This window comes from Sander lucioperca, chromosome 12 (assembly GCF_008315115.2).
Source record: "Sander lucioperca isolate FBNREF2018 chromosome 12, SLUC_FBN_1.2, whole genome shotgun sequence".
In the NCBI taxonomy this organism is placed as follows: Eukaryota; Metazoa; Chordata; class Actinopteri; order Perciformes; family Percidae; genus Sander; species Sander lucioperca.
This window is the reverse complement of record NC_050184.1, coordinates 29,100,899-29,126,638: the sequence shown is the minus strand read 5'-3', so window position 1 is coordinate 29,126,638 and position 25,740 is coordinate 29,100,899. Positions and strand designations below refer to the sequence as shown.

At 39.5% G+C, this 25,740-nt stretch overlaps 1 protein-coding gene across 3 annotated transcripts; it reads left to right on the top strand.

Annotated features, from left to right (window-relative positions):
• The first annotated feature begins 2,582 nt into the window (after window positions 1-2,582).
• On the top strand, window positions 2,583-24,937 carry cacnb3a (calcium channel, voltage-dependent, beta 3a). 3 transcript variants are annotated; one of them, XM_036007797.1, is made up of 15 exons: window positions 2,583-2,785; window positions 2,816-2,974; window positions 3,717-3,809; window positions 13,849-13,968; window positions 14,760-14,882; window positions 14,981-15,096; window positions 15,173-15,252; window positions 15,368-15,387; window positions 16,167-16,244; window positions 17,274-17,332; window positions 17,439-17,539; window positions 17,632-17,783; window positions 17,867-17,962; window positions 19,742-19,912; window positions 22,134-24,937. In XM_036007797.1, exons 2-15 carry the CDS (start codon window positions 2,894-2,896, stop codon window positions 22,548-22,550), a joined length of 1,707 nt encoding a protein of 568 aa, XP_035863690.1. In that variant the 5' UTR covers window positions 2,583-2,785; window positions 2,816-2,893; the 3' UTR covers window positions 22,551-24,937. The 3 variants fall into 3 exon arrangements, with proteins under 3 accessions (XP_035863690.1, XP_031172639.1, XP_035863691.1); XM_036007798.1 differs by adding an exon at window positions 20,119-20,164 and having other exon boundaries at window positions 2,601-2,974; window positions 22,134-22,381; XM_031316779.2 differs by having other exon boundaries at window positions 2,600-2,974.
• Window positions 24,938-25,740: the final 803 nt, after the last annotated feature.

Below are 25,740 nucleotides of genomic sequence, written 5' to 3'. Positions count from 1 at the left end.
TACTACTGTAGTCCGTCTTAGAGTTTCAGGTAGAGACTAGAAACTAGAGACTGTATGCATAAATAAAATAATTTGGAGTAGGTGTTGAAGAAGGGTAAATGCAGTGGTGGAATGTAACTAAGTACATTTACTCAAGTACTGTACTTAAGCACAATATACTTCTACTCCACTACAATTCAGTGGCAAATATTGTACTTTTTAACTCCATATTTAATAACTTTAGTTACTTTGCAGATTCTGATTATTAATACAAAATATAATCAACAAATAAATTATGTATTATTATAATAATAATAAAATAATAACAAAGGCTAAGATAAGACTTTATTGATTCCCTTGGGAGGAAATTCACAAGCTAAAGTAATCAAAAGTAGCCCCACCTTGCAAAAGCAACATTTAAATGATGTACAAATGCATCCATAATATAATAATTAAATAATATACATTATTCTAAAATGGGCCAGTCAGTATAATGAGCTCTTTAATTTTGTTACTTTAAGTATATTTTGATGCTAATACTTTTTACTTGAAAAGTAAGTAAGTTAGTAAGTTAAGACACATTTTTAATGCATGACTTTTACTTGAAACAGAGTATTTCGACTATTGCTCCTTCTTCCACCACTGGGAAAATATTAACAGCTGACCCTACACAACATAAGGGTAAAGAAGCACTCAGAGATTTAATGAAATGTGCGTAAATGCTCTCTTTAACACAGTGATTATTAATATTGTCCAAAAGGTCTGTGACGTGTAACGTTAACCCATATAATATTTACGGGTATAGCCTAGCTTAACTGTTTTGACTTAGCATAAATACTGGAATAGTGGAGAGATAGCTATCGTTAGCATTGTCAAAACTACAGCAGCAACAACAACTCTAATTTACATATGTATTTACATGTATTTTTAGGTGAAGAAATGGAAAACCTTGTAAATTAGTTTGAAGAACAGTTAATGTTAGTTAGCTTACTGCTTACCTACTGGAACTATTTCCTGACCAACTAGGTAAGTTAACGTTATGGCTGCAGTGGGGTCGTGTTTGCTAGCTAACAAACAAGTAAGTCTACGCAAAGTTAAATAAGACCATTTTGGAGTTGGAAGTTGTATTTTTCACTTTATGACGTTCCACAGCCTAACTGCATACAATCTCACTTAACCTAACACGTTTGGCCACTAGGGGCATCGGAGTGGCAAACCAACAGACACCTTCTTGACATATTTACGTTATCCTTAAAAGTTGGTATGCTAACGTGTCAGCACCATTGACTGTAAAATTTATATTACAGTCTATGGTCAGCACATAGCGAACTGCCTAACGTTACTTACATCCAGCAACAGACCCTGTTTCTAGGCACCTGATGAATGTAACGTTAGTGAAGTCCAAAATTCACAATCCTTTCAACTCCAAAAACACCTGAGAAAATACCTGGGTCTTTTCTTTTCTTTAGCAGCTAGCTAGTTGCTAACTTAGGACAGCTCACACAGGCGTTGTCACAAATGTCTGATTAGGCCTCTCAGGACGGAGGTGGGAGTGTGCAGAGATCAGCTCACTCTCCTGGTAGTTTTGTTGCACCTGTTACTGACTATTTACAATATATCATTGTAATTAGTTTCTAGCAGTATGTGCTGTTTGTTTCTTAAATATTTAAGTATTTATTATGGACATGTACTACATTCCCAAGTGTACAATTTTGAGATACTTTACTTGAGTATTTGCTGAAACTAACTCTATCTTTACCATCTGCAATATTAGTGATGCACACATTAATGCATCACTAATTATAATCCAATAATATAATTATTTCTTTTCTAAATTGAGCCATTTTGCATTATCGGTACCTTTTACTTTTGAATAATACGTATGTACTTTTAATAAAGCAAGCTTTCTTACACTTTGGGCTATGATAACTTGTGATTGACATTTCTCACTATCTTCAGACTTTTTACAAACCAAACAATCAATTAATCTAGAAAATCATCAGCAGATTGGTCCAATAACGTAATAATCATTAGTTGCAGACCATGTTGCAGACCTATACAAAAGTTGTTTTTTTTAAATAAATAATAGTTCCACCTCAACCAACTACAACAGTCACAGGGGGTATTTTTCTGCATTACTGCAGTACTTTTACTTTTAATACTTTAAGTATATGTTCCTGATTATATGCAGGACTTGTAGGCAGTTTGTAAGTAGAGTATCTTTACAATGTGACTGTGGTATTGCTACTTTTCCTTAAATAAAATATCTGAATACTTTTTCTTCCACCCCTCTTAAATGTTAAAAGAAAAGTGTTTTAATGATTATTGTATGTGTTTATCTGTGTTACCAAAAATCTCCCCTGTATTATGAATTCAAAGATCCACTCTTTGAAGATCTCATACATATTTGACTGTGGTTGTTTGAATCCTCCTTTAACAAACAAATATTACACACAAAGGGAACAGGGAACACGGTGATTATATAAACCAACATCTCTAAAAAGAAAAAGAAAGATTAAAATTGTATACTTGTCCCCTCTTGAATAGATTTTTGCGCCAGCTAAGCCAACCTTGACACCCCCGGCAGAGACTACACATAGTACGGACCTGTACGGTTGTTCGAGCGATGACGCTCCAGTCTAATGGTTTATTTTAGCTCCGGCATTTTTCCTGCTCCCTTTACATTTTTACCCCCGATGTAGATTATAACACACATTGTGTTTTTTTTTTTACCCTAGCTAGCTTTTTTATATCAGCTGGGCTCGGATACTAATCGCTTTTTTCCCCTCCTCCATATTTTCCGCTCATGCCGCTTCCCCCGCTGTCTTTACTGCATTTTAGATGTATTTTGTGTCCCTTGTTTCCTCCAGTAACCCATGTCTGTGTGCATCCCGCCTCCCTGCGCTCTCAATAGATGGTGCAACTCAAAATGTCCAAATCGCCCGTAGACCCACTGTCTGCTGTGGAAACAGGCTCTCAATCGCACTATTTTCAGGTAAATCCACCACACTTATTACATCTTCATTCACACATCTAACGAGTAAAGTGCGGGTGGGGAAAATGTTAAGCTAATGTCTTGCTACTTGTTGTTGAAATTGATGCGTCGCGATTTGGCAGGGAGCTACTTTTTAAAATATATTTATTTATTTGTTTTACCTCCGCCTTCACTGAAACTGCAGATTGATGCTTGATCGGTGAAAAGCCAGTGGGTACGATCATCAAGTAGGCTCGCATATGGTTATTATGCCTCTCATACATAAACACACAGGATAAAATCTCCTTACATGTTGATACATTTGCTGCTTAAGTCTGATCAGGTCTTTTAATTAATTTTTATTATTTATTTCAATGCATTTATTTACACTAATATAGGAAACCAGCACATATCAGTAACATGAATAGCCTATATGTTTTATTTTATTGGCGTAAAGGTACAGGCATACCATGACTCTGACTCACCTGTAGCCTAAATCTACAGGGCCTGTCAGCACTCTCACTGCAACATCCACGCTGTCTTATTAATGGTTTGTGTCACAAGAGGCCTATAGGGAAAACCTGTCTCTTCTGTGCAGCTAGATTAATTTAGTCCTGAAACACAATTTCTCCCAAAATGTAGGCTTTTATTTTGTCAATATTAAAAGAAAAAGCCTTAATCAGCATAGTGCAAGCTGTTATCATGCTATCTTTCTATGTATCTTTCCTTATTCTTTCCCCCTTGTGTGGCTCTTTCATCACAGCTGCCCAGGAAGTTGCCTAAACGCAAGAGCCGCTTCAAACGCTCAGATGGCAGCACGTCTTCTGACACAACATCCAGCTTCGTCAAACGGCAGGTAAAACAAAAGCTCCCGGAGCCATTTGTTGGCTTTCTTTTTCCTTATTTATGCATGCATTGTAGGCTTCATCATGCAGTGGTACATCACAGTCACAGGCTGATTACCACACTGATTTGTCAGTGGGAGGGAAGAGCTGTAGCTTCTATGGAAAATGTAGGCCATGTTGTACTCTAAAGTCTGAATAAACCTGTAAGAGTTGAAGATGCTTTTTCAACGGAACAGGTGTCTTTGCATTGTTTTGTTGGCATTGGTGCAGCGCCTGTGTATTTTTGTCAGGTTTAAACTATTGCTGGGGAATCAAGGATCCTCTTTTGGACTCACAATAGTTACAAAAAGACATGTGTAGGTCGGTATTTATTATCATGTTATACAATACATGAATTTTTCTGCTCTGCAGTTTTATCCAAAGAGCTGCCTCCTTAGTTTCAGTTGTTTTTTTTGCCCAGTAGAGAGCAGCAAAATACTTGAAAAATGGCAGTGAGTTACATCAAAATCCCAACACACATGGAAGACTCAGATAGAGATTTGATGGTATCTGAGACAAAACTCTAACAGATTTCTAAGCCTCATGATGTAACTGCAGGACAAGACAGTTTAAATTTACCTCTATGTGTTTGTTTCTGAAGATGTATTTGATTTGATTTGGGTGTCAGGGTTTTAGTGTCACAGAGAGTCTAGCAGAGGGGAGAACTTGATCCCTGTACAAATTAGTTTGTGAGAAATCAAGAGATTTCACCGGGCCACAGAAGGACTGTGCATGCAGAGCTCATCCCAAACTGCTGCTAGATCCCGAGGTTCACGAGCCTTGACACATCAAAGAGGGAAAGTCAGGAGTTTGGAAGGAATCAAATATCCTTCCTCAAAAGGAGCCTGATGTACTTATGACAGAAACCATTCCTGCAGGCTTTTACGTCTGTAGAATATGTCTCAAGTATCCACTGAGTCTGGATCAATTCATCTAGAGCTGAAACGATTAGAGCAGAATAGGATAGAATAGATTAGAATAGAATAAAACGTTATTGTTCACCACTGTGGAATATTGTCTTTGGCCTGTCTGGCAGTTCATTAAAACATTAAAGCACACACACACACACACACACACACACACACTCACACACACACGTCACATAACAAGATTGACAGTATGATGAAGATGGTTCATCAATTTATTGATAGACAGAAAATTAATCTGCAACTATTTTGATAATTAATTGATAATTTTAGGTCATTTTTCAAGTAAAAATATGAAAACGCTTCTCAAATATGAGGATTTGCAGACTTTTGTTTTACAAAACAAGTGATTTAACGTCAACCTGGACTCATGGAAAGAGTCCATTTTTGTAAACCAAACATTTCATCGATTTTTTAAGAAAGTAATTATCAGATTAATCAATAATAAAAATAGTTGTTAGTTGCAGTGTTTAAACTAGGGATGCACCAACACCGATATCGGATATCAGGCCGATACTGACTCAAGTAGCTGGATCGACTATCGTGACAATGGGGCCAACCTATTCCATTCAATTCTTTATTATTATTTTATTAATAATACATTTATATCTATGCAATAATTTACTACATTTTGTTTTACAAAGTTAGAAAAAAGCAATGTTTAAGTCAAGCCTGATGTTTGCTTACACACAGAATGATCACAGTCACTTCCACACAGTGAGGCATAAAGCTTATTAATTAAACCAGTGTTTCCCACACATAGACTAATTTGTGGCCACACACAATCAACACCAGCCGCCAAATATTGCGTTTCGTTATTCTTTTTTTTTTAACGCTATTTAAAACACGCAGCATATTCGTTCAGCTGCATGTCCTTTCACTGCTCTCCTCCGTCTCTCTGTCACTCGCGTCTCTCTCACATAGGCTACACACACACACACACACACACACACACACACACACACACACACACACACACACACAGCCCCTCCCCTCCGTGCACACAGCGTCTGTCTCCATGAAAACGAGAGAAAACGGCTGGCGAAATTCGCAAGTTCACGAAAGGTTGGTATCTTGTGAACACCTTTACACAATCACACATTAAAAAGTGCTATAAAAATATTTTATATTCTAAATACAATGTTGTCAGTGTGTTAATGTTGGAGTCCCGACCCGACTCTTAGCAAACAAGCGATTGCGCCTGCTTTAGAAAGTTAACTAGTCGCAAGTTTGCGGTAAAATGCAGTTGGGTTGTCGAGGTCAAAACACTATATGTAGCAGCTGTGAATCAAATAAACTTATTATAAATAATGTAATGTCATTTTTTTACTCTTACATGTAAGAGTAAAAAAAAGAATGTTTGCTGCTTCAATCCAGATGAGTATTGAAAAGTATTTCCCGCGACTGAAAAAGGCACGTGTTGAGGATGAGGACCAGCCTGAACCAGAGGTATCAGTCTGAAACAGAGCTGAACAGACCGACTAGTGTAATTAGTTACGTTATTAATTTGTTTACAATATTTTCAGGCTTCAACCAGTGCTGCTCAAGCAGAAAGACAGGGTCAGGGAGAGAAAGAGATAGATTCGTTAGGCATTGAAGAAAGAGTAGGAGAGGAGGACGGCATCCAACAGCGTGTCCTCCTCAGTTTTTGATACTTGATTGTTACGAAACAATTAAGTATTCCCCCTGCGTTCCAAAAATTGCTTTCTGATCTGTGGGAAACACTGGTATCGGACCGGTACTCGGTATCGACCAATACTCAAAGTCCAGGTATCAGTACCAGGACAGAAAAAGTCGGATCGGTGCATCCCTAGTTTAAACCAGCTTTTGTCTAGACTTAATCAACCAAACCCTAGAATAAAGATTGTAAAACAATGTTGTTAGTAAAGGAGTTGAAATGTCTCTTCATTAAATAAAGTCATGCTGAAACGATTTGTCGATAAATTAATTTTTATTATCGATTAAAGAGAAAAAGTGAGAATGTGTAACTTTTGAAAAAAGAAATAATTCAATCCTCCTTTTACAAATAAAAAGGTAAACTCATAAGCTCTATTCCGCACACTCAGATGTTCACAAGGTTCCCAATGTGATATCTTTGTATTGCTTGTTTTTTCACTTACATATTGTAGACCAAGCAGATATCGGCCAATTAATTGATAATGAAAATAATTGTTAGATGCACCCTAATATCAACTGTTGCAGTTATATTCAATATGTCAATTTATATTCGAAATAAGAAAAAAGCTTAGCAAGCCTGCTGTTCAACATTCAAAACGGATGTATATTAAATAAATAATCTTAGTGAAATAACATTTAAACAGTTTGTTTAATGTTTTGTCCACTGAAACCAATGATTATTTTAATCGTTATTATTTTCATCCCCTTGATTAATTGTTTAGTATAAAAATGTTGTGTGGAAAATGGCCATCACAACTTCCCAAAACCCAAAGTGACGTCCTTGAATTGTTTGTTTTTTGTGGCCAACTGTCAAAAACCATAAAATAATGAATTTACTATTATATGATACAAATCCTCATATTTGAGAAGCTAGAACCAGCAAATATTTGGCAATTTTGCTTAAAAAAATGACTAAAAATGATCAATTGTCTTGTTTTTGCAGCTCAAATCAAAATGTAGTTGAAACACTTTATAATCAAAATAAAGTTCCACATTAAAATTCACTCATCAGGTTTTAAGGACTAGAGGCATGATATTTCTTTTCTTATCAGAACGAGTCCTTGCAAGCATTATGAAAAATACCTCAGTTTCATGCTTACTGTAGCACCATTAGTGTGATGGAATGTGGAGCAGTCTAACTGAGAGATGTTAGTGAGAAGGAGGAGGGAAAAAAAGGGCTGAGCAGACATCTTCTTCAGGCGGGGACATTAGTTATCCTGATCGGGGGGCTTAATGACAATCTCCAGATTTCCTGAGAATATTGCACGGCTTAAAATATTCATGAAGCTCATTTTGAGGGCCTCAGGCAATGTGATGTGTGGGTTCATTGTTCACACAAGCACCTTTTAGTTTCTTTTCAATCATTATACCTTCTCTCTCTGCACGCACAACAGGCACCCTGCACCCCAAAGGTGATATGATAAAGTGTTTCATGCAGAAGGAGTAGATTTGTGATAGGGGTGGGGTGTCTATGGAGGTGCAGTGGAGTATGACTCATTTCTGCAGCAGGATACAATAAGCAGTATGCTGCCATAAGTGTGGATATATGTACTATATGTAGGACATGAGGGGTTGAAACAGGAGGACAAATCTTGAGCAGTGTGTTGTGATTATGTTAGCTTTTGTTTTCTTTTCCACCTGTGCATGTTAAATTGGACTTAATAACCAAGAATGGGATGTAAATTTAGAGAGGGGGTTTGATCAAGTGACGCAAAAAGCTGCGTTGGTTGTGTGTGTGTGTGTGTGTGTGTGTGTGTGTGTGTGTGTGTGTGTGTGTGTGTGTGTGTGTGTGTGTGTGTGTGTGTGAGGATGGGATGAGGTGGGGTAAGAATAGAAAAGAGGTGTTGCCCAGCTCCAGTGCAGGTCGTCCCTGGTTAGAGGATGGGACACAGGACAGTCTGTCTGCATTTTACAGCATGTAGTGTATAGAGAGAGGGAGGGACGGACAGCAGCATCACCACATTAACTGAGTAAGTACAAATGACTCTCGACACAGTCAGCGCCTTCTTCGCCCCGTCTGAAACCCCTTCTCTTCCTGTCTCCCTCCTTCATCTCTTTGTAGCATTTCCATCGTATTGTCGCCGCTCCTCTCTGTGTTTTTTCTTTGTCTTCCTCGCCTCCCCCTTTTCAAAAAAGCTTTTGTTTCTTTCATTTCTTTACCTGCTTTACTTTTTGATCGCCATGATCCTGTGTGTGCGCTCTTCACAGTTCCTCGCTGACTCTCGTGATTGATCTATTTGACACACAGTATGCCTGATCTTGACTTTGATATTGATGTAACCACAGAGTGATTCATTGCATTGTGTATCAGAGAGCTCTGTGCATGTGTAACTTGCTGACATTGAATTATGACCGCACAGTTAATCGAACACCTTTTGAAATGGGATATTTGGCTACTGGATTTCCAAATCACTGGAGCTTGCAGGGTTTTTTTTGTGTTTCAGCTTCCTGAATAATGTATTCTGCTGTTGTGCAGAATCTCCTTCCTGCAAATAAAGCCAGAGGACTTTGGTACATACTGTTTTGTGCATTTTAAATCCATTTATTGCGAATAATATATATTCAACATTACTAACAAGAATTTTTAAGGCGTGCGGTAGATTTTTGAGTTGTGTTTTTCCTGCTATTTAGGGACCCATTGTTGTTGGCCATGCTAGCGTTGTAGCTCTAGGCATGGCAACATTGATCTGGCAGTCAGTTTACCACTTTGGTCCAGACTGAAATATCTCAACTATATGATGTTCTGTACAGACATTCATGAACCCCAGACGATGAATTGTAATAATTTTGGTGATCCTGTAATTGTTCATTCAGCGCCATCATCAGGTCAAACGTTCAATTTCTCCAATACTTTGGTTTATGAGCAATGATAAACAATGCTAAGCTAGTACAATGAACATGGTAAACATTATACCTGCTAAACATCAGCATGTTAGTATTGTCATTGTGAGCAAATTAGCATCCATAGCATGCATTCATTTAGCTGAAAGCACCAGTGTGCCTAAAGTGGCCAGCATGCTTCAACAGAACTGCTTGTCGGACCGTTGAACATCTTCAACCAGTTAGTCTGTTCGTATAGTCTCGCATTGCCAGCCCTATCTCTACAGCGCTGTGGAGTAAGGTCTGGCTACACAACATATACATTCCGTGATAGGAGAAAAAACACTCTGTTTGCATTTCTTTAAACCAATTACAATGGTCTTGGGCGGCGCTAAGCTCCACGCAGCAACGGTGGCTCTGCAAAATGGTCTTGGGAAGGAACTTGTTTTGGTGGAACATTTGCACCCCGCAAAAGAAAATGCCGTAGACAATATTAAATGTTCACATATAGTGAACATACTGTAGTTAACTATTCACACAATACAGTAACGTGAGCTATTTAAATTAGCCGGATACATGGTTAAACGTAATTTGCTCTTACCAGTGTATCACTGTGTGTATTTTGTCCATAGCAAATCCCCACCAATCTGTCCCTAAATGTCCCAGTTAGATAGTAAATGCCGTAAATATATTCTTTGTAAATCTTTACAATCATGCCCTGAGAGAATCAAGCAGGCCTGCTTTGTTGCATGATCCAAATTTTCTTCAAAACTTGCCATTTTCAGCGTGTAACTGGCTAGCTCGAAGTTTGTTTTTTCCCGAAGGGAACGGAGTTTGATGTTTGACAGTTTTGTTGTTGATCCAGACTAGGGTTTGTATAATGTCTACTCTGTACTGTTAGGAGGGTAGACTGGTTATTGGTTCACCAGTATTATCAGCTGATACTTAAAAAAACAGATGTATCATATGGACAAACTTTTAGCTGATAAGGCTCTAGTTAATTGCGTATATATGACAATGACTGAAATGGCAATAAGTATCTGGAGTCTTCCATAGTTTGACATTACCTAGAACTGGTGTGGCCCTTGACCAACAAGCACTTTGTAAGCTGAGCTGTGCTTTTATTTAAACTTTGTGTTTATAAAGCAGACACACTCCAGTTTTTTCCTTCTTTTAAATTATCTAAAAGTTGTCTAGAAAGACATGCTGCTGGCACTACAAAGTAGAGGACTTAAACACAGTAATCTCCATGTAATGCTGCATGACTGTCAGACCTAACTTTAGTGAGCTTAAAGCAAGTGAATGACAACAAGTCAACCCAACCCTGTCAACATCAGCTCCCTTTGCTCCAGTAGAGCTTTCCTTAAATATCCAATAAGTCATTTTTGGACTATAACAACTGGAGGTACTTACATATATAACTGAGTAGTTAAAGGTATAAATAAAAGGGTTCAAAAACATTATTGATATAAACTAATGTAACTTAAAGTGGTGATAATCAATATATTTATATTAAGAATGGATGAAATTTGGATTTTGGACACAACAGGCAGTTGTTTCCAGCTAAAAAAAGCCCTGATAAACCGATTGTACACTACCCGCTCAGCACCAAACAGCAGACAGACACAGTTAGTGGCTAGCTGGTGAACATAGTGGAGCATTTAGCAGCTAAAGAGCCAGATATTTCCCTCAGGAGTTGGTGGAGAGCAAACCAGAGCTAAAAGGAGAAAGAATATTGAACTTCTTGACTTGGATTCATCAGGTGGACACAAACACCACTCCAAATGAATGCTAATGTTGCTCTGTGTCTGCTGGATCTGTACAAACTGTTAAACCAGTGAACAATGTATCAGTAAGATCATAGAAATCCCCTGCTGTTCTGTCCCAAGATTAGGATGACTTGGCCCTCTCGAGGACTCGACTAGCTGGATGACACACTTCCTTGTTGCCCCCTCCCTGTGGAGTTGAGGCCATCAGTGTTGCAGTGTGTAAAGAATAATCACAGAATAGGAAGGAACAGAGTTAAATTTAGCCCCCAGGCGGGGACATTAGCTGTAAAAAAAAAAACACTAAAAGAAAACTAAAAAACAAGACATCCTCAGACCAGACAATAAAGATGTACTCAAATCATTACACTCTGCATTGCAGCTCAGCTTCACCTGCAAAATACACTGTTTTCTGTTCAGTTACATTTGTGGTGACACTGTTTTGTTTTAGTATTTGACAAGTAGCCAGTGTGCAGCAAAGGTCCACAGCCTCATGTCCAAACATTAATAATGAACAGCAATCACAGCCCAGGCAGCTCTCTGTGTTCTAACATCATGAAACAGCTCTCTGACATAACGCCTTTCACTTGCACCCACCACCATATTTATTCCACTTTTATGTCTGTGTGTGTTTGAGCGCGTTCCCAGTGAAGACAGGGAAACCGTCACAGTGAGAAAGATTCTGATTCATGTCTTTATCAGGCTCTAGCGCCGTCCTCTTTATCAGCCAGGTATGCAACTCTCTGACCGCCTCTATCTGTGTGTCTCTGTCTTCTCGTGCCCCCCTCCCCGCCTCCCTCCCGCTGTGTTTTCCCTCTTTTCTTCTATCTGCGATGAGGATAGATATCTAGGTCTCACTCCACTCCTTCATAGCATTTTATTATGTTCTAATCTCATCTTCCCCTCGAGATAGCCTCGCTTTATCTTGTCATATAAATCGTTTATACACTCTCTCGTCTCTCCATCACTCAGTCACTCTCCGTCCTCGTAAACATCCCTCTCTTTTCAGTATATCTTATCAACGATATTCAACAACCCCACACCACACACACACACACACACACACACACAAACACACACACACACACACACACACACACACACACACCACCACCTCTTCTTCTCTGTCTCTCTTTCTATCTTTCCCGTTCTTCCTCACCCTCCTTTTCTCTCTCTGTGCTGCTCTGGCACTGGTGCAGTGTTGCCTTGCAGAGCTTGTGAGTGCTAGAAATCAGATCTAGTTATCTAACATAGACACACACACACACACACACACAGGAAATAAATAAAGGAGGAGAGGTGTTCGCTTGCCATTTATCTGTGGCTTGAAGTGGTCAAAATTATTTTGGATTATATGTATGCATTCTGAAGTGCAGAGAAAGCTAATGGTGGTGGTTGTTTTTCATGTCTGGGCACTTCTTTTTTTCCGTATTTTGAGCCTGAATTTCCTTTTGTTGTGCCGTTTGCTAATTGGTCCTCCAGAGGATTCGTTTGTATATGTTGGCAAGATGGATGACCAGGACTAAATCTCTGCACTCTGGAGGAGAGGACAACCAAAGTGAAAACTGTATTATGTGCTGTTTTTTAGTTTCGTTACACCTTGCTTTATTTGCAAGAATATGTTAGTTACCTTTATCTGAGTGTTTTCTAGTCTGTCTCATTCATCACTTTTATTCTTTATCTTTATTGTTTGTCTCCTGTCTCATCTCTCTCTCTCTCTCTCTGTTGCCTGACTTGGGTTTGTTTTTGCTGCAGCAGTACTCTTTACTGACAGATTCAGGACTGAATTGCTTCAGAGAAGCCAAATAGATACCAAATATAGGAGAGATCACACACAGTAACCAAACTAGAACACCACTTCATATTCTTCTCCTTTTCATGTTCTTCTCTTTAGAAATCAGCATCATGGTTACTGTCTTATTCTCACTATTGATTGAGTATTTGTTTTGGCTACAAAATGCCCATAATAATTTACCAAAGTCCATGGTGTTATTTTCAAATATCTTGTTTTTTTCTTGTTAACCGTCAAAAACCTAAAGACATTTAGGTTACCTTTATTTAAGACAAATAAAGGCGAAATGACTTCACATTTGAAATGCTGGAACCAGCGAAATTCTGCCATTTTTGCTTCAAAAAAGATTTGAATAATTATGAGAGTCAATTAAATAACTAATCGATTCAGCTCTACAGCTTATGACACAGACATTTAAGTAAATAACCATAGGAAACCACCTTACAGGTCTTAAATAAAGGCAGCAGCAACACCTACAAAGTGATCTTCACCATTTTACTCTGTGTAAAATGTCTCTTTGTGTGCTTTTATCTGTCGCTTTTAAGCATAATGTGCTAGCCATCCCTGGGATGTATCCTTAAACCTCTTACAATGAAAAATGATAAGCAGCAAATATTTTGCTAATGAGGAACTGTCCTTGGAGAATAAACATGGGGAACAGAGGATGTATATGTGCTGCACTGTGGGGGATGATGGAATGGATTGGGGCCAAGAAGGAGAGAAGAGGAAGCAGTTGCCTCCTTTGTGCTATATTTGGTCTACCAGAGGATGGCTGGTGTGGGAGAGCAACGCATTGTGTTGTAGATACATGAATGTGTTCATGAATACAGACACGTATTTGCATGCACACCTGCACACAAAGACTACAGAACAGAAGGACAGATGAAATCATGAACAGCGACAGTAGATCTACCTATGTAACCTCATAGTTGTATGCCTCAGTCATCTTCACATGACTAGATGGTCCTAATGTAAGAAATGATTAATTACGGTACAAATAATATTTCCACCTCCGACTCTCTCCTGACAGGGGTCGGCTGATTCGTACACCAGTAGACCGTCGGATTCAGACCTGTCAGCAGAGGAGGACCGCGAGGCGTATCGGCGTGAAGCCGAGCGCCAGGCACAACTGCAGCTCGACAGAGCTAAGGTACGTCATACAGGGATTTACACTACTACAAACTGTAGTGTTTTAACTGTTTTATAAGTCAAAATATGTAGAGGTGAAGACTGGAGTCACATATAGGCCTCTACTGCTCCAGAAGAACTTTCATACATGTCTCATACCTCCCAAACGTATGAAATATGGAAAATTGTCTCCCAAAATATTTGTTGCCAGATATGTCATCAGATCCCCCAAAAGCTGAAAAAACATTTTTTTATACAAGATAAATATAAAACAGTTACTGCCGTTACAGTTACAGTTACATCCAGTTGAGTGTTTGTCAGTGTAACACACTACAGGATGATCCAGTCTCAGTCACAAAGACCAGTAGAGTTGCTGTGACATGACCTCTACTCTAAACTTACTATCTGTAAAGAATTATGAACCAAAGACATAATTTAGTCAAATAAAAGAGTTTAAATCTACAGTACATCAACAGCCAAAATGCTGTTTTTAGTGCAAACCAGAGGTGGGAAACAAATTGTTTTGCAAGTCTCAAGTAAATCTCAGATCTTGGCTACAAAGTCCAAGTGCAGATCAACAGGTCCCATGTCAAGTCCAAGTCAGAGTGGATCAAAGTATATGTGTTGTCAGAAAAATAAGGAGTTGATTAGCTGCACTCTTTTTAGTTAGTGTAATTTTTCATCTTTGGGCTTAGGGCAGATATCAAGTCAAATCAGAAGTCTAAAGTTAGCAGATTCATGACTGAAGTCCAAACCGCATGTTTGTACTGCAGTTTCCAACACTGACAAGTGTTTTTCGTATTGTTTGTACAGTCCAAACCTGTAGCGTTTGCAGTAAAGACGAATGTGAGTTACTGCGGAGCTCTGGATGAGGACTGTCCTGTCCAAGGAGCTGCAGTCAATTTTGATGCCAAAGACTTCCTGCACATCAAAGAAGTGAGTGATTATCTGTTGTTAATGGTGATGCACACCTTCATTACATTAAAACAAGATATATGTGACATGGTTCTGTTTTGTCGTATTGAACTTAACAGAAGTATAATAATGACTGGTGGATCGGCCGGCTAGTAAAAGAGGGAGCAGACATCACCTTCATCCCCAGCCCTCTACGACTGGAGGCGATGAGACTTAAACAGGAGCAGAAACAAAGGTCAGTTAATAATATCAAACGTCTCAGAGGACTCATTTCCACAATATAAGTTTGATCATTTAGTGTGTTGTTGCAGGAAAACAGGGGGTAACTCCTCGAGTTTAGGGGACATGGTGACTGGGAGTTGGAGGACCACACCGCCATCTGCAGGTGAATGTAAGTATTACAAATATTTCTCTTATTTATGCTGGAACAAAAGACAGACTTTTTCCTCTGCTGTCTTCTTCTGTCGTATTTCTTTTATTGATTGTTATTTCCTTGTTTTCACAAGCCAAACAGAAGCAAAAACAGGTAGGTTTTGATACTTTATGATGACAGCATCTGCTCATAATACACAGTTTTTGCCTTTTTTTACTTTGAGGGGCGTTTCAGGGTATCTGCAGGTCTTGAAAAGTCTTAAAAAGGTCTTGAATATTTGTCTTGCCTGCTATAGACAGTAACATTAGTTATATATTTCATGAACAAGCTGTTGGGAGACGTTATATCTATATGTTACTTCTTATACAGTATATCTATAAACTACAAGTGTGACGGTGGATTGTGCATGTGCAAGGCTGTTTAACCGTTTTGTGTGGCGTTATTATGTATTATTATTTTGTTATTACTGCTAGTCACAGTAGCTAGGAAGCTCATCGTCTCATAATAGGCAAATGTCCATTTAGCAAATAAATGGCATACTGTGAATCAGTCGATTAGTTTTTCTGCCACTTATCTGGGTCCAGGTCAAGTTAGTGGATTAATAATATTACTAAGAATCATATACGGCTGGAATGTACTGACATACATGTGATATAAATGTTGATCAATTCATGTACTTAATAAATAAGTATAGGCCTTATTGCCCCTACTGGTTTTGCATCATTTGTTGACTGTTACGACCGTGAAAAGGGTATTATATTTAATTCTAAGTGGTATTTAAAAGTCCTCAATCTAATTTGATGAACTCTGCCGAAACCCTGATAAATTCTTTTTTAGCCTTTCACAACAAACAAACCCAACCCCCATCATTTCTAACACCCGTGCTCTCTGTTCTTCATCCCCCTCCCCTCGTGGTCCCCTATTTCTGGCAGGAACATGTTCCTCCCTACGACGTGGTGCCCTCTATGAGGCCGGTGGTCCTCGTGGGACCATCGCTGAAGGGCTATGAGGTCAGCCTCCTCCCATTTCACCTCCAGCAGAGAATGACTCTCACTCTTTTTGCTGATAAAACTGTTCCTGCACTGCTGCAATTTGTTGTCAAAGATATTAAGGCAGAGATATATATATATATATATATATATATATATATATTTTTAAAGATTATTTTTTGGGCATTTTAGGCCTTTATTTATATAGGACAGCTGAAGATGAAAGGGGAGAGAGAGAGAGAGAGAGAGGGGTTTGGGGGGGGAATGACATGCAGCAAAGTGCCGCAGGTTGGAGTTAAACCTGCAGCCGCTGCGTCTAGGAGTAAACCTCTATATATGGGCGCCTGCTCTACCAGGTGAGCTAGCCAGGCACTCAGGTAGAGATATTTTACTTCTGGAACCTGTTCATTACATTATTTATTAATCTTTAAATTGTACCTATTATTTAACTTATTGTCTTATCTCTGTAAAGGGCCGAGCCCTCAAAGAGGAAAGTTTTAATACAGCATACTCTTTCTCGGGTATATTTTGAGAGAAAAATGAATACTTCTACAACTTTACATTTGCATACAATTTGCAATTGTCCCACTACATTTATTAATTAATTTGTTATCATACAGATAATTTATGATAGATTTTAGATATAAAGATTAAGACTAGAAATGATGTCCTGGAAAATGCTTAACTTATTATCCAATCAGAAAATTAGGATATGAATTTATTTGATCAGAGATTGATTACAAATACAGCATACATACATACAAAACATGCATTGTGTTTTCAGTGGATACTTACTTACTAGTACTCTTACTCAAGTAATTCTTTTCATGCCTACTTGTACCTCTTCTCAAGTTCTTGTTTTTATAAAGTAACAATACTTTTACTTGAGTACACCTTTTGAGTATTCTACCAATGTACTGTCATTCATTGAAAGAAGAATGTCTTTTATCTGGTTGTTTTGGTATCCTGATGTTAAATCAAAGCAAACCATAATTTATTTTGGAGTTCTGTTTAAAAAGTCTGTCTCTTACCTCTCATCTTCCCACCTAGGTGACGGATATGATGCAGAAAGCTCTTTTTGACTTCCTGAAACACAGATTTGAGGGAAGGTCAGTGTAAAATGGAGCGATTAGAGAATAATCTCCGTAGATGTGGAATGTTGGGCCTTCAATAAATCTGATCACAGCATATTTTTCCTCTCTATATTTGCGGCAGAATCTCAATCACACGTGTAACTGCTGACCTGTCTTTAGCCAAGAGATCTGTCCTCAACAAAAGACCCATAATGGAGAGATCCAACACTCGCTCCAGCCTAGGTGACTAACGTCAGCATGAAAACTCCTGAAATCTTTGGGAAGAAAGAAGCAATGAGTTTAAACTAAAAATCTAACGTGTCTTGTCTGTGCAGCGGAGGTTCAGAGTGAGATCGAGAGGATATTTGAACTCGCCAAAACCCTGCAGTTGGTGATTCTGGACGCGGACACCATCAACCATCCCGCACAGCTAGCCAAAACCTCCCTCGCACCCATCATAGTCTATGTGAAAGTTTCCTCACCAAAGGTACAGTAGGTTACTTCACTTATGAATTTTAGCTGCCTCATCTTCCTCAACCTTTAACGTTATCTTTACCTCTTTTCTCTCAGGTGCTCCAGAGGCTGGTCAAATCCAGGGGAAAGTCTCAGAGCAAGCACCTGAATGTGCAGATGATGGCTGCAGACAAACTCTCTCAGTGCCCCCCGGTGAGTCCGGGGTGTCTTTCTAGTGCTGTACTGTTTGGTTGTTCCTAATCAACCTGTGCAATATGAATATCTTTTATGAACATACTTAGTTAGTTGATGAATAGGAAGAAGGAAGGTCCAGATTGAAGAATGAATAGTGAATAGTCCAGAAAACCATTAGATGCCATTAAATTGTATGTAGCCATTAAGGGAGCCCATAGGATTAAGCCTACTGACTTCGGTGATCCCCTGACTTTTTCTCCAGCACCACCATACAGTTGACATTTTTGGTCTTTATTAAAATACCTCAACAACTATTGGATGGATTGCCATAAAATGTGGTATATGCATTGTCAAAGGGGTGAGTGTGAGGCAGCAATGGAATGACCTAAATGCAGACAATGCAGACCAACAGCAACAGTAAGAGTTCAGGGCTTTATTGCAAAAAATAAAAGTACATGAGTTCACTGGCATGGGTAGAAAAGTACAAACAGAAGTTGTATTGAGTCCATGGGACAGCAGGAATGGTGCAAGGAAAAGCGCAGGCAGGCAGGTACAGACAGGGTTCAGATACAGGTCCAGGTAACCGGGTATCGGATGCAGGTACACGTCTAGGTAGTCTCGCTTTGCCAGACCCTCCTCCAAAGCGCGCTGAAGGAGGGTCTGGTTACTCCACATAGCATTCAGGGATGGGAGGAAAACGTGCTCTGGTTTAATCAGATTGGACAGATCGTCTAGCTAGCTATCTCAGTTTACCCTGCAGAGATCTGTGGAGCAGTTAACAATAGTCCTCATAAATCCACCCAATTTAAAATTCCAACACAAAGAAAGCGAAAGGAAACGGAAAATACATACATCCGGCGGAATTTCCTACAGCACCGGAGCAATCCTGGAAGTTTTAATGCAAAGGATATAGACCAAGATCTAGGTAACAGAGGCTTGAAAGCAATGTACCTAAGCCATAAAACCACATTAAGTGCATGTCACTTCCCTTAAATTGCATCCCCGGTTCCTCCACTTGCTTCCCTTCCTCGCATCTTAGTCCATCCCAACAAGGACGAATGGGAGAGACGGAGGAAATCACGGGAGGAGATAGGAAACGAGGAAATGTGTTTTTAGGGGGATGAGACGTCCTTTCATCTGGAGCGTCACGTCAATTTGTCAGCTGTATGGACAGAGTTAGCAACGTCCAGCTGCACGGATTCCGGGAAGGCTGCTCTCGTGTACCATCGCTCCTCGGGGTAGAAATAAGGGCTTTAAGAAGGCCTCCACGAAGGAGGGACAGAGCCACGTCCGGTTCGACGAGGAGCTATCACATAAGGGAAGTGAGATGCACCTACGGATGATCTGACAGGGAATGAGTGGAAATGGGCAGGATCACTACTGCAGAGCTGATGAGGGAAGGTAGAAAAGTCTGAGGGCATCTGGTGGACAGGTAAAAAATGACAATTAACAGGTTAGGGTAGTGGGAATGTGGCTGGAGGGATTGAGGCAGAATGTGACACACATTCATTTCCCCCAGAGAATGAATTATAATAATTTTGATCCGCTGACCTTTTTATCCAGCTTTCTATCTTTTTTTTTCTGACCGATATGACCTAGCTGGTCAGATAGTGTAACAATGATATGATCTTTACAAACATGATAAAAAAAAACTACTTCCATGGATCTATTTGCCATTACATAATACGCTGTTTGCCAAGCTGTACACCTTTACAGTGAACTTTTGTACCACACAATGTTGACAGCTGCTTGAGGTGAAATTATTCCATTTCTCATTTTCTTTTTGTTTATTTGCAGGATATGTTTGATGTCATTTTGGATGAAAACCAGCTGGAAGATGCATGTGAGCATTTGGCTGAATACCTGGAGATCTACTGGCGTGCCACTCACCTCCCAGGCAACACCCCTCTTAACCCCTTATTGGAGCAGAGTCTAATGACCCCGCCTTCTGCCATCTCGAGTCTACAGGTGAGTTTGTCTAAATCTGTTTAAAAAGCACTGTTTAAATACTGTTTTAAGACTCTTTAAGTAGAAATCCTGTTTTGAACATGTTGAACGTTGTCACTGTCTTTACCAGCTCTTCCCATCTCAGATTCTCACTCCTTTGTTTTGATTTGATTGTCTCCGGTTGTCTTGTCTGTCCTGTCACTCATCCATGCTTAACATCTTTGCAGTTTTCTGAAACACAGGAATTAATTGAGTGATCGCTTACAAAATGGGGTGAGTAGTAGGGTTTATATATGTATATATATATGTATATATATATTTATATTTGCACTCTAAAACCCAACAATCCCCTCTTACGCACCTGTACACAACACAGCGGCTGAGACAGTGAATGAACAGCATTTTATTCATTCAGATCTCACCACAGAAAAGATGTTTTTTCTTCATGCATCCTGCCTCCTTTCCTTTCGTTGATGGTCTCAGGTGAATCACTGCTCCACAAGCTTTCTGGGAGGAAATTCACAAAGCAGCTCCAATTTAATACCATAACTGAGAACGTCATGTCTGAAAATTATAAAACGTTTGTATGAATTGTCGAAAATCGGACCATTATTCTCTATTTTCAATCGGGTTGATCCTTTTCCAAGCATGCTTTGTGAATAATGCCCCCGCTCACAGTGGCGCATAACCCTATCTTGAATGACAATGCTAATTAAAAGCATATGATGATGATGATGTATTCACTGGAACTAAATGCAATTTACACAACAATAAACTGAGACCATAACATCAGCACAGAAACATTTTATGTTCTGTAATAACTTCCTAACCATTCATTCAGCTGTTTCACTGGCATTTCTTTTGTTCGGTGTCTGTAGTATTAATCTGTGTACATGCAGATAAAACACTGTAAACTAAAAAGGACTTTGAAGAGACTTTGCACTGCTGCATGCCAATTATTCAAAGGGATAGTTTGGATTTTTTGAAGTGGGGTTGTATGAGCTACTTATCCATAGTCATTTTATTACGTACAGTCGGCACACGGCCAGTTTGTAGAAGCAGGCAGGAGTCCCAGCATGAAAGTTAAACAATGTACTGCTGTGGATGGGGGCAGCAGCTAAATGTATTTTAACCACCTAAAAAACATGTACATGTACAGATGCACATGTACAGTACTGAGAGGTTTATGCCTCGACGCAGAGGTCCAGGGTTCGAATGCATGTCTTCCCTTTCTCACCTAGCTGTCCTGTCAAAAATTAAAGGCGGAAAAGCCCCAAAAAATAATCTTAAAAAAAAAAGGCCCATCTTAAAAAATAATATCAGTTTAAAGCAACACTATGTAACTTTTCTCTCTTCGGTCCCCCTACAGTTTGTCTCATTGGAACTACAGCCATGCAAGCTGTAGTTCCAATGAGACAACCTGTAGGGGGACCACTTTAAGTGTACACTATATTTAGAATATTTTCACCATTTTACCTTGCTGTCAGACAGCCCTGGTTAAGGTGACGTGGGAGGGAACTGAAGCCGTTCTATGCTCTGGTCAAAGCCACCAGAATCCATTGACAAAAACATTCATAAAAAAACGTAAATTTACCTCGCAGAACACGAGAGTTGCTGGTCTACACCTGTCTCAGTCAGTCAGTTTGTTGTGTTATTGTGTGGCTTTGGTGTTTTAAAGGGTTAGGATCTAACAAACCTAACAAATGATAGAGGCAGCGGTAGACCATCAACTCCCGTGTTCTGCAATGGGAAAAAAACAGTTTTTTGTCAATGGAGTCTGGTGGCTTTGGCGAGAGTATAGGACAGCTTCAGTTCCCCCCACATTAACTTAAACAAGGTCTGTGAAAACACAACAACAGATTATTGATTTTACCAATTAACTTTAGCTGAAGCCTCATTTTAGTTTCAGCTGAATTTTGAACTTCTCCTACATTGCAAATAAAAAAAAACCTTTAGGAAGTTGATGTGTTTGCAGCCAGTGTGGACAAGAGGAACAATTGCAGCAACCGATAACTTTTTTAATGTACATATGGGCATGTGAATGTTGTTTTAAGATTAAGATTTCCTTCAAAGTTCAAAGTCCTTGATGTAGTGTTTGCATTATTTTGTCTACCCTCTGTGTGTTTGCCGTCTATGAAAACTGTCTATGATGTTCAGTTAACAGAAAGTCTGAAGCTGCTTTGAGATGTTGTCTTTCTTTTGACTCTCTTTCTTCCCCCCCATGGTGACTCAAATCCTCCAGAACAAGAACCAGCCGCAGCCTTGTGAAGCCGTGGGCTTGGAGGGTGAGGAGGAGGAGGCGGGTGAGGAGGCCCACTCCCCCTTGGAGCAGGACAGTCTTATGCCGTCTGACGAGGCCAGCGACTCCCTGTCTCGTGGCCGGAGGGGGAGCCCGTGCCACAGGGGGGGTGCGGAGGATGAAGAGGAGGAGGAAGAAGAAGAAGAGGAGGAGGAAGAGGAGGAGGATGAGTTTGCCTCCCCCTGCCATGCTCGCACATACAGGGACATGTACCCCCCTCACCGTGGGCACACTGGCAGTGCCCACAGTGCCAATGGGCACGAGTCACAGGACAGGCTGCTCCAACGTGAAGCTCAGCAAGGTCACAACCAGAGGAACAACCGCCAGCGCAGCCGCCCCTGGCCCCGAGACACCTACTGAAGAACAAAGCCCCCCACCTCCAACCTCATCTCTTCCCATCCCCCCCCCAAGCCCTCCGACTGTCGTATGTTCCCAAACAAACAATTTAGAGATGAAAAAACTTGCACCAAAATCAGCTCCAAATCAGAAACAGATGCCCCGTTATTAAGTAGACAACTTTAGGTCTATTTTTTAAGAATTTAGAGTCACTCTCTTCCAGACTACAAGTTAGAATTTATCTTTAGGGGATGCACTGACTTCTCCAGGGTCATGTAATTCAGATTAAAGTCAACAGGGCTACTCACCTCTGCAATGGAAATGTTTCAGGCTACCAGCTGTAGGCAAACTCAAACTTTAGCTGCTTTGCCTAAGGTTTCTCTATTGTAGGATGTCTCATATACTGGCCTTAAAATTCCTAAGACTTTTAACTATCTTTACTATTGCATGTATGAGTATAATTATTTTAAAACTATTTGCACATTAACGTCAGAACAGGAACAGAATGATCTTTACGGATAAACTAATGTAGGAATGTCTACTGTTGAATCCATTTATGGGAAATAGTAATGCATTTGATCACAATGTATATACTGAATGGGCACCTGGTTTTGTTTCATTGCTACTATATTTGTTTGATTTTGTTAATATGGACTTGTTTGTTGTTTCAGAAAAACGTTGCCACCCATGTGTTCACTCATTATACTCTGAAGACGGTGAATGGAGACACACACACACACACACATCAGACCGAGTCTCTGAACGGTAACAATCACAGTGGTATGAAGCTGCAGTACAGCGTCAGTGTCCCCTACAGTACAGTGTGTTCTGGGCATCACTCGCCTTTGCTGTTGCACAATCACTCTAAACACCTCGAAGAAAAAAACAATCTCAAAATGGGCACAGAGAATGTAAATGCAACTTAGAAAGGGGAATGTTATCTTTTAAAGGGTGAATTATTTGCCAAACTTTGCTTGTTTACATTGAATCCTTCACATATTATTAAGCACATGCTGCACATGCTGCAGCTCATCTTCAAATCTTCAGAGAATGTAAGCTTGCATGCCTTTTTGCACCTCCAACACCACCCGGTGTCTCCAAACCCAACCGATCGCCCTGTAATTCGATTGTAGCACGTTATTGATTGTAGCATCCAGTTTCTACACTTAATCTCACTCCCCTTGTATGTCTTTGCCAAACATTGCGTCACGTACTGCAGTTTTGATTAGATTTTTATCAAAGCAGATCCTCAGGTGTAAGTCCTACACACTCATCGCGCTCAACTCCACGTAACGAATGTGTCGTGCTCCTGAAGGACTCGTAGCACCCGTGACACGATGTCATTCTGTTTCTGCACCATCATTAGTCTGTGAGCCGATGAGGAGTTGGACGTGATGCAGACGAGCAGCGACCCGCTTCATGAAATGGGGTCGATACTGTTAACAGCCGGCTCTCGGAATTACTGGTTTACTGCTTCCATGTCTCACAGGTATCTCTATCTAGTGTTCTGTATATTTTGAAGACAAAAAAAAAATCAGCATGATTGAAAAAAGAAAAGAAAAAAAATCTATGCAAGTGTTGCATGAAATCTGATTGTTTCTTTTTACAATTAAGTATTTCAGTAATGCATTGATTCTGATTCTCCTCATTGTCTTGTAGTGATAGTCTTGTCTTTGGGGCTACTCACTCCTCACACACTAACAACACTATTACTAAAAAAAAAAAGAAAAAAAGAAATGCATCACTTTATTTATCCACAAACATTAATATTGGGGAATTTTTTTTTTCTATCCACAATATTGGGTGGACACTGGTTGACGCACTTTTAAAAGTCACTCGCTTAAAAATTGTCCCGGTCCAAGATCAGGCCTACAATTTTTTAATTTGTGATAAAAATGAATGAGTGAATTATTAAAGCCCTGCATGTTTTAGTTCACCAATTAGCTATTTTCATTATGTTTTGGCAGAGTATGTTTTTCAAAGCGGACCAATTTAGCAACTGATGAAGCAGTTGAAGTTTTTCAATTTATGAAGCACAATTTTTACAATTTAGTTTCCTCTGTCTTATTCTGTATGCAATACTAAGCCTAAACATTGAAAAACTTTAAACGCCTTAGACCATCTGGACTTCCTCTTTTTGTGTGAGTAGAAAAAAAAATTGCACTACTTTTCTTTGGGATGGTTGCTTTGTAATGCAATAACTGCACTAAATATAACCGTGTATCCACCAGACTACCACAGCGTGCTAGCGTGATCCAACACGCCTCTTCCCTCTATTTATCAAAAGAGACAACAGATGTGTAAAAAGTGAGACATTTCCTGCCTGATGCTGTATAGAATGCTTTCTATTTGAAAATAGATTCACAATGCTAAGTAAAATATGACTTAAAATAAACATGACATTTTATGTACTTTTAATTGTGTGGGTCCTTTTTTTTTGTTTCACTATAATGCACTCAATTACTCTTTATTAGAGCCATGGACTTTTGTACAGATATTGATCGTCCCCAGAGTTTGACTTTTCCTCTAGCGGTTGATACTTGTGGCTTTTATGTGAACAACTATTGGATGGATTGCCACAAAATTTGGTGCAGATATACACTACCGGTCAAAAGTTTGGGGTCACTTAGAAATTTCCATTCCACTCCATTACAGACAGAATATCAGCTGAGATGTTTTTTTAACCAGGGCAGCAGTTTTCAGATTACGTTATGTGCTTACATAATTGCAAAAGGGTTCTCCAATGTTTTCTCAGTTAGCCTTTTAAAATGATATCAGATTAGTAAACAGAATGTGCCTTTGGAACATTGGATGAATGGTTGCTGATAAAGGGCAATGTAGATATTGCATTAAAGATCAGCCACTTCTTTCTACAACAGTCGAGAACCCTTTTGCAATTATGTAAGCACATAATGTAATCTGAAAACTGCTGCCCTGGTTAAAAAAACAATGCAACTGATCTCAGCTGGTATTCTGTCTGTAATGGAGTGGAATGGAAATTTACCCCAAACTTTTGACCGGTAGTGTACAATGTTCCTTTTTAAGATTAATCAGAATACGTTTGATGATCCTCTGACTTCTTATGTGTAAGTACCATAGACTGTATAAAACTGGCCACACACTGTCATCACAGCTGGATTCAAACTGCTGCTAAACTCTCGACTGCTGCACAGTAATACTTGACATCACAATTTTCCAAATGAGGTTGTCAAAT

Excerpts from the sequence above, each read along its gene's own strand:
- cacnb3a (XM_036007797.1), top strand. The coding sequence starts at position 2,894 with ATGGTGCAACTCAAAATGTCCAAATCGCCCGTAGACCCACTGTCTGCT. Across the intron at positions 13,969-14,759 it reads TGCAGCTCGACAGAGCTAAG|TCCAAACCTGTAGCGTTTGC; the intron begins GTACGTCATACA and ends TTGTTTGTACAG. Across the intron at positions 17,333-17,438 it reads AAACACAGATTTGAGGGAAG|AATCTCAATCACACGTGTAA; the intron begins GTCAGTGTAAAA and ends TATTTGCGGCAG.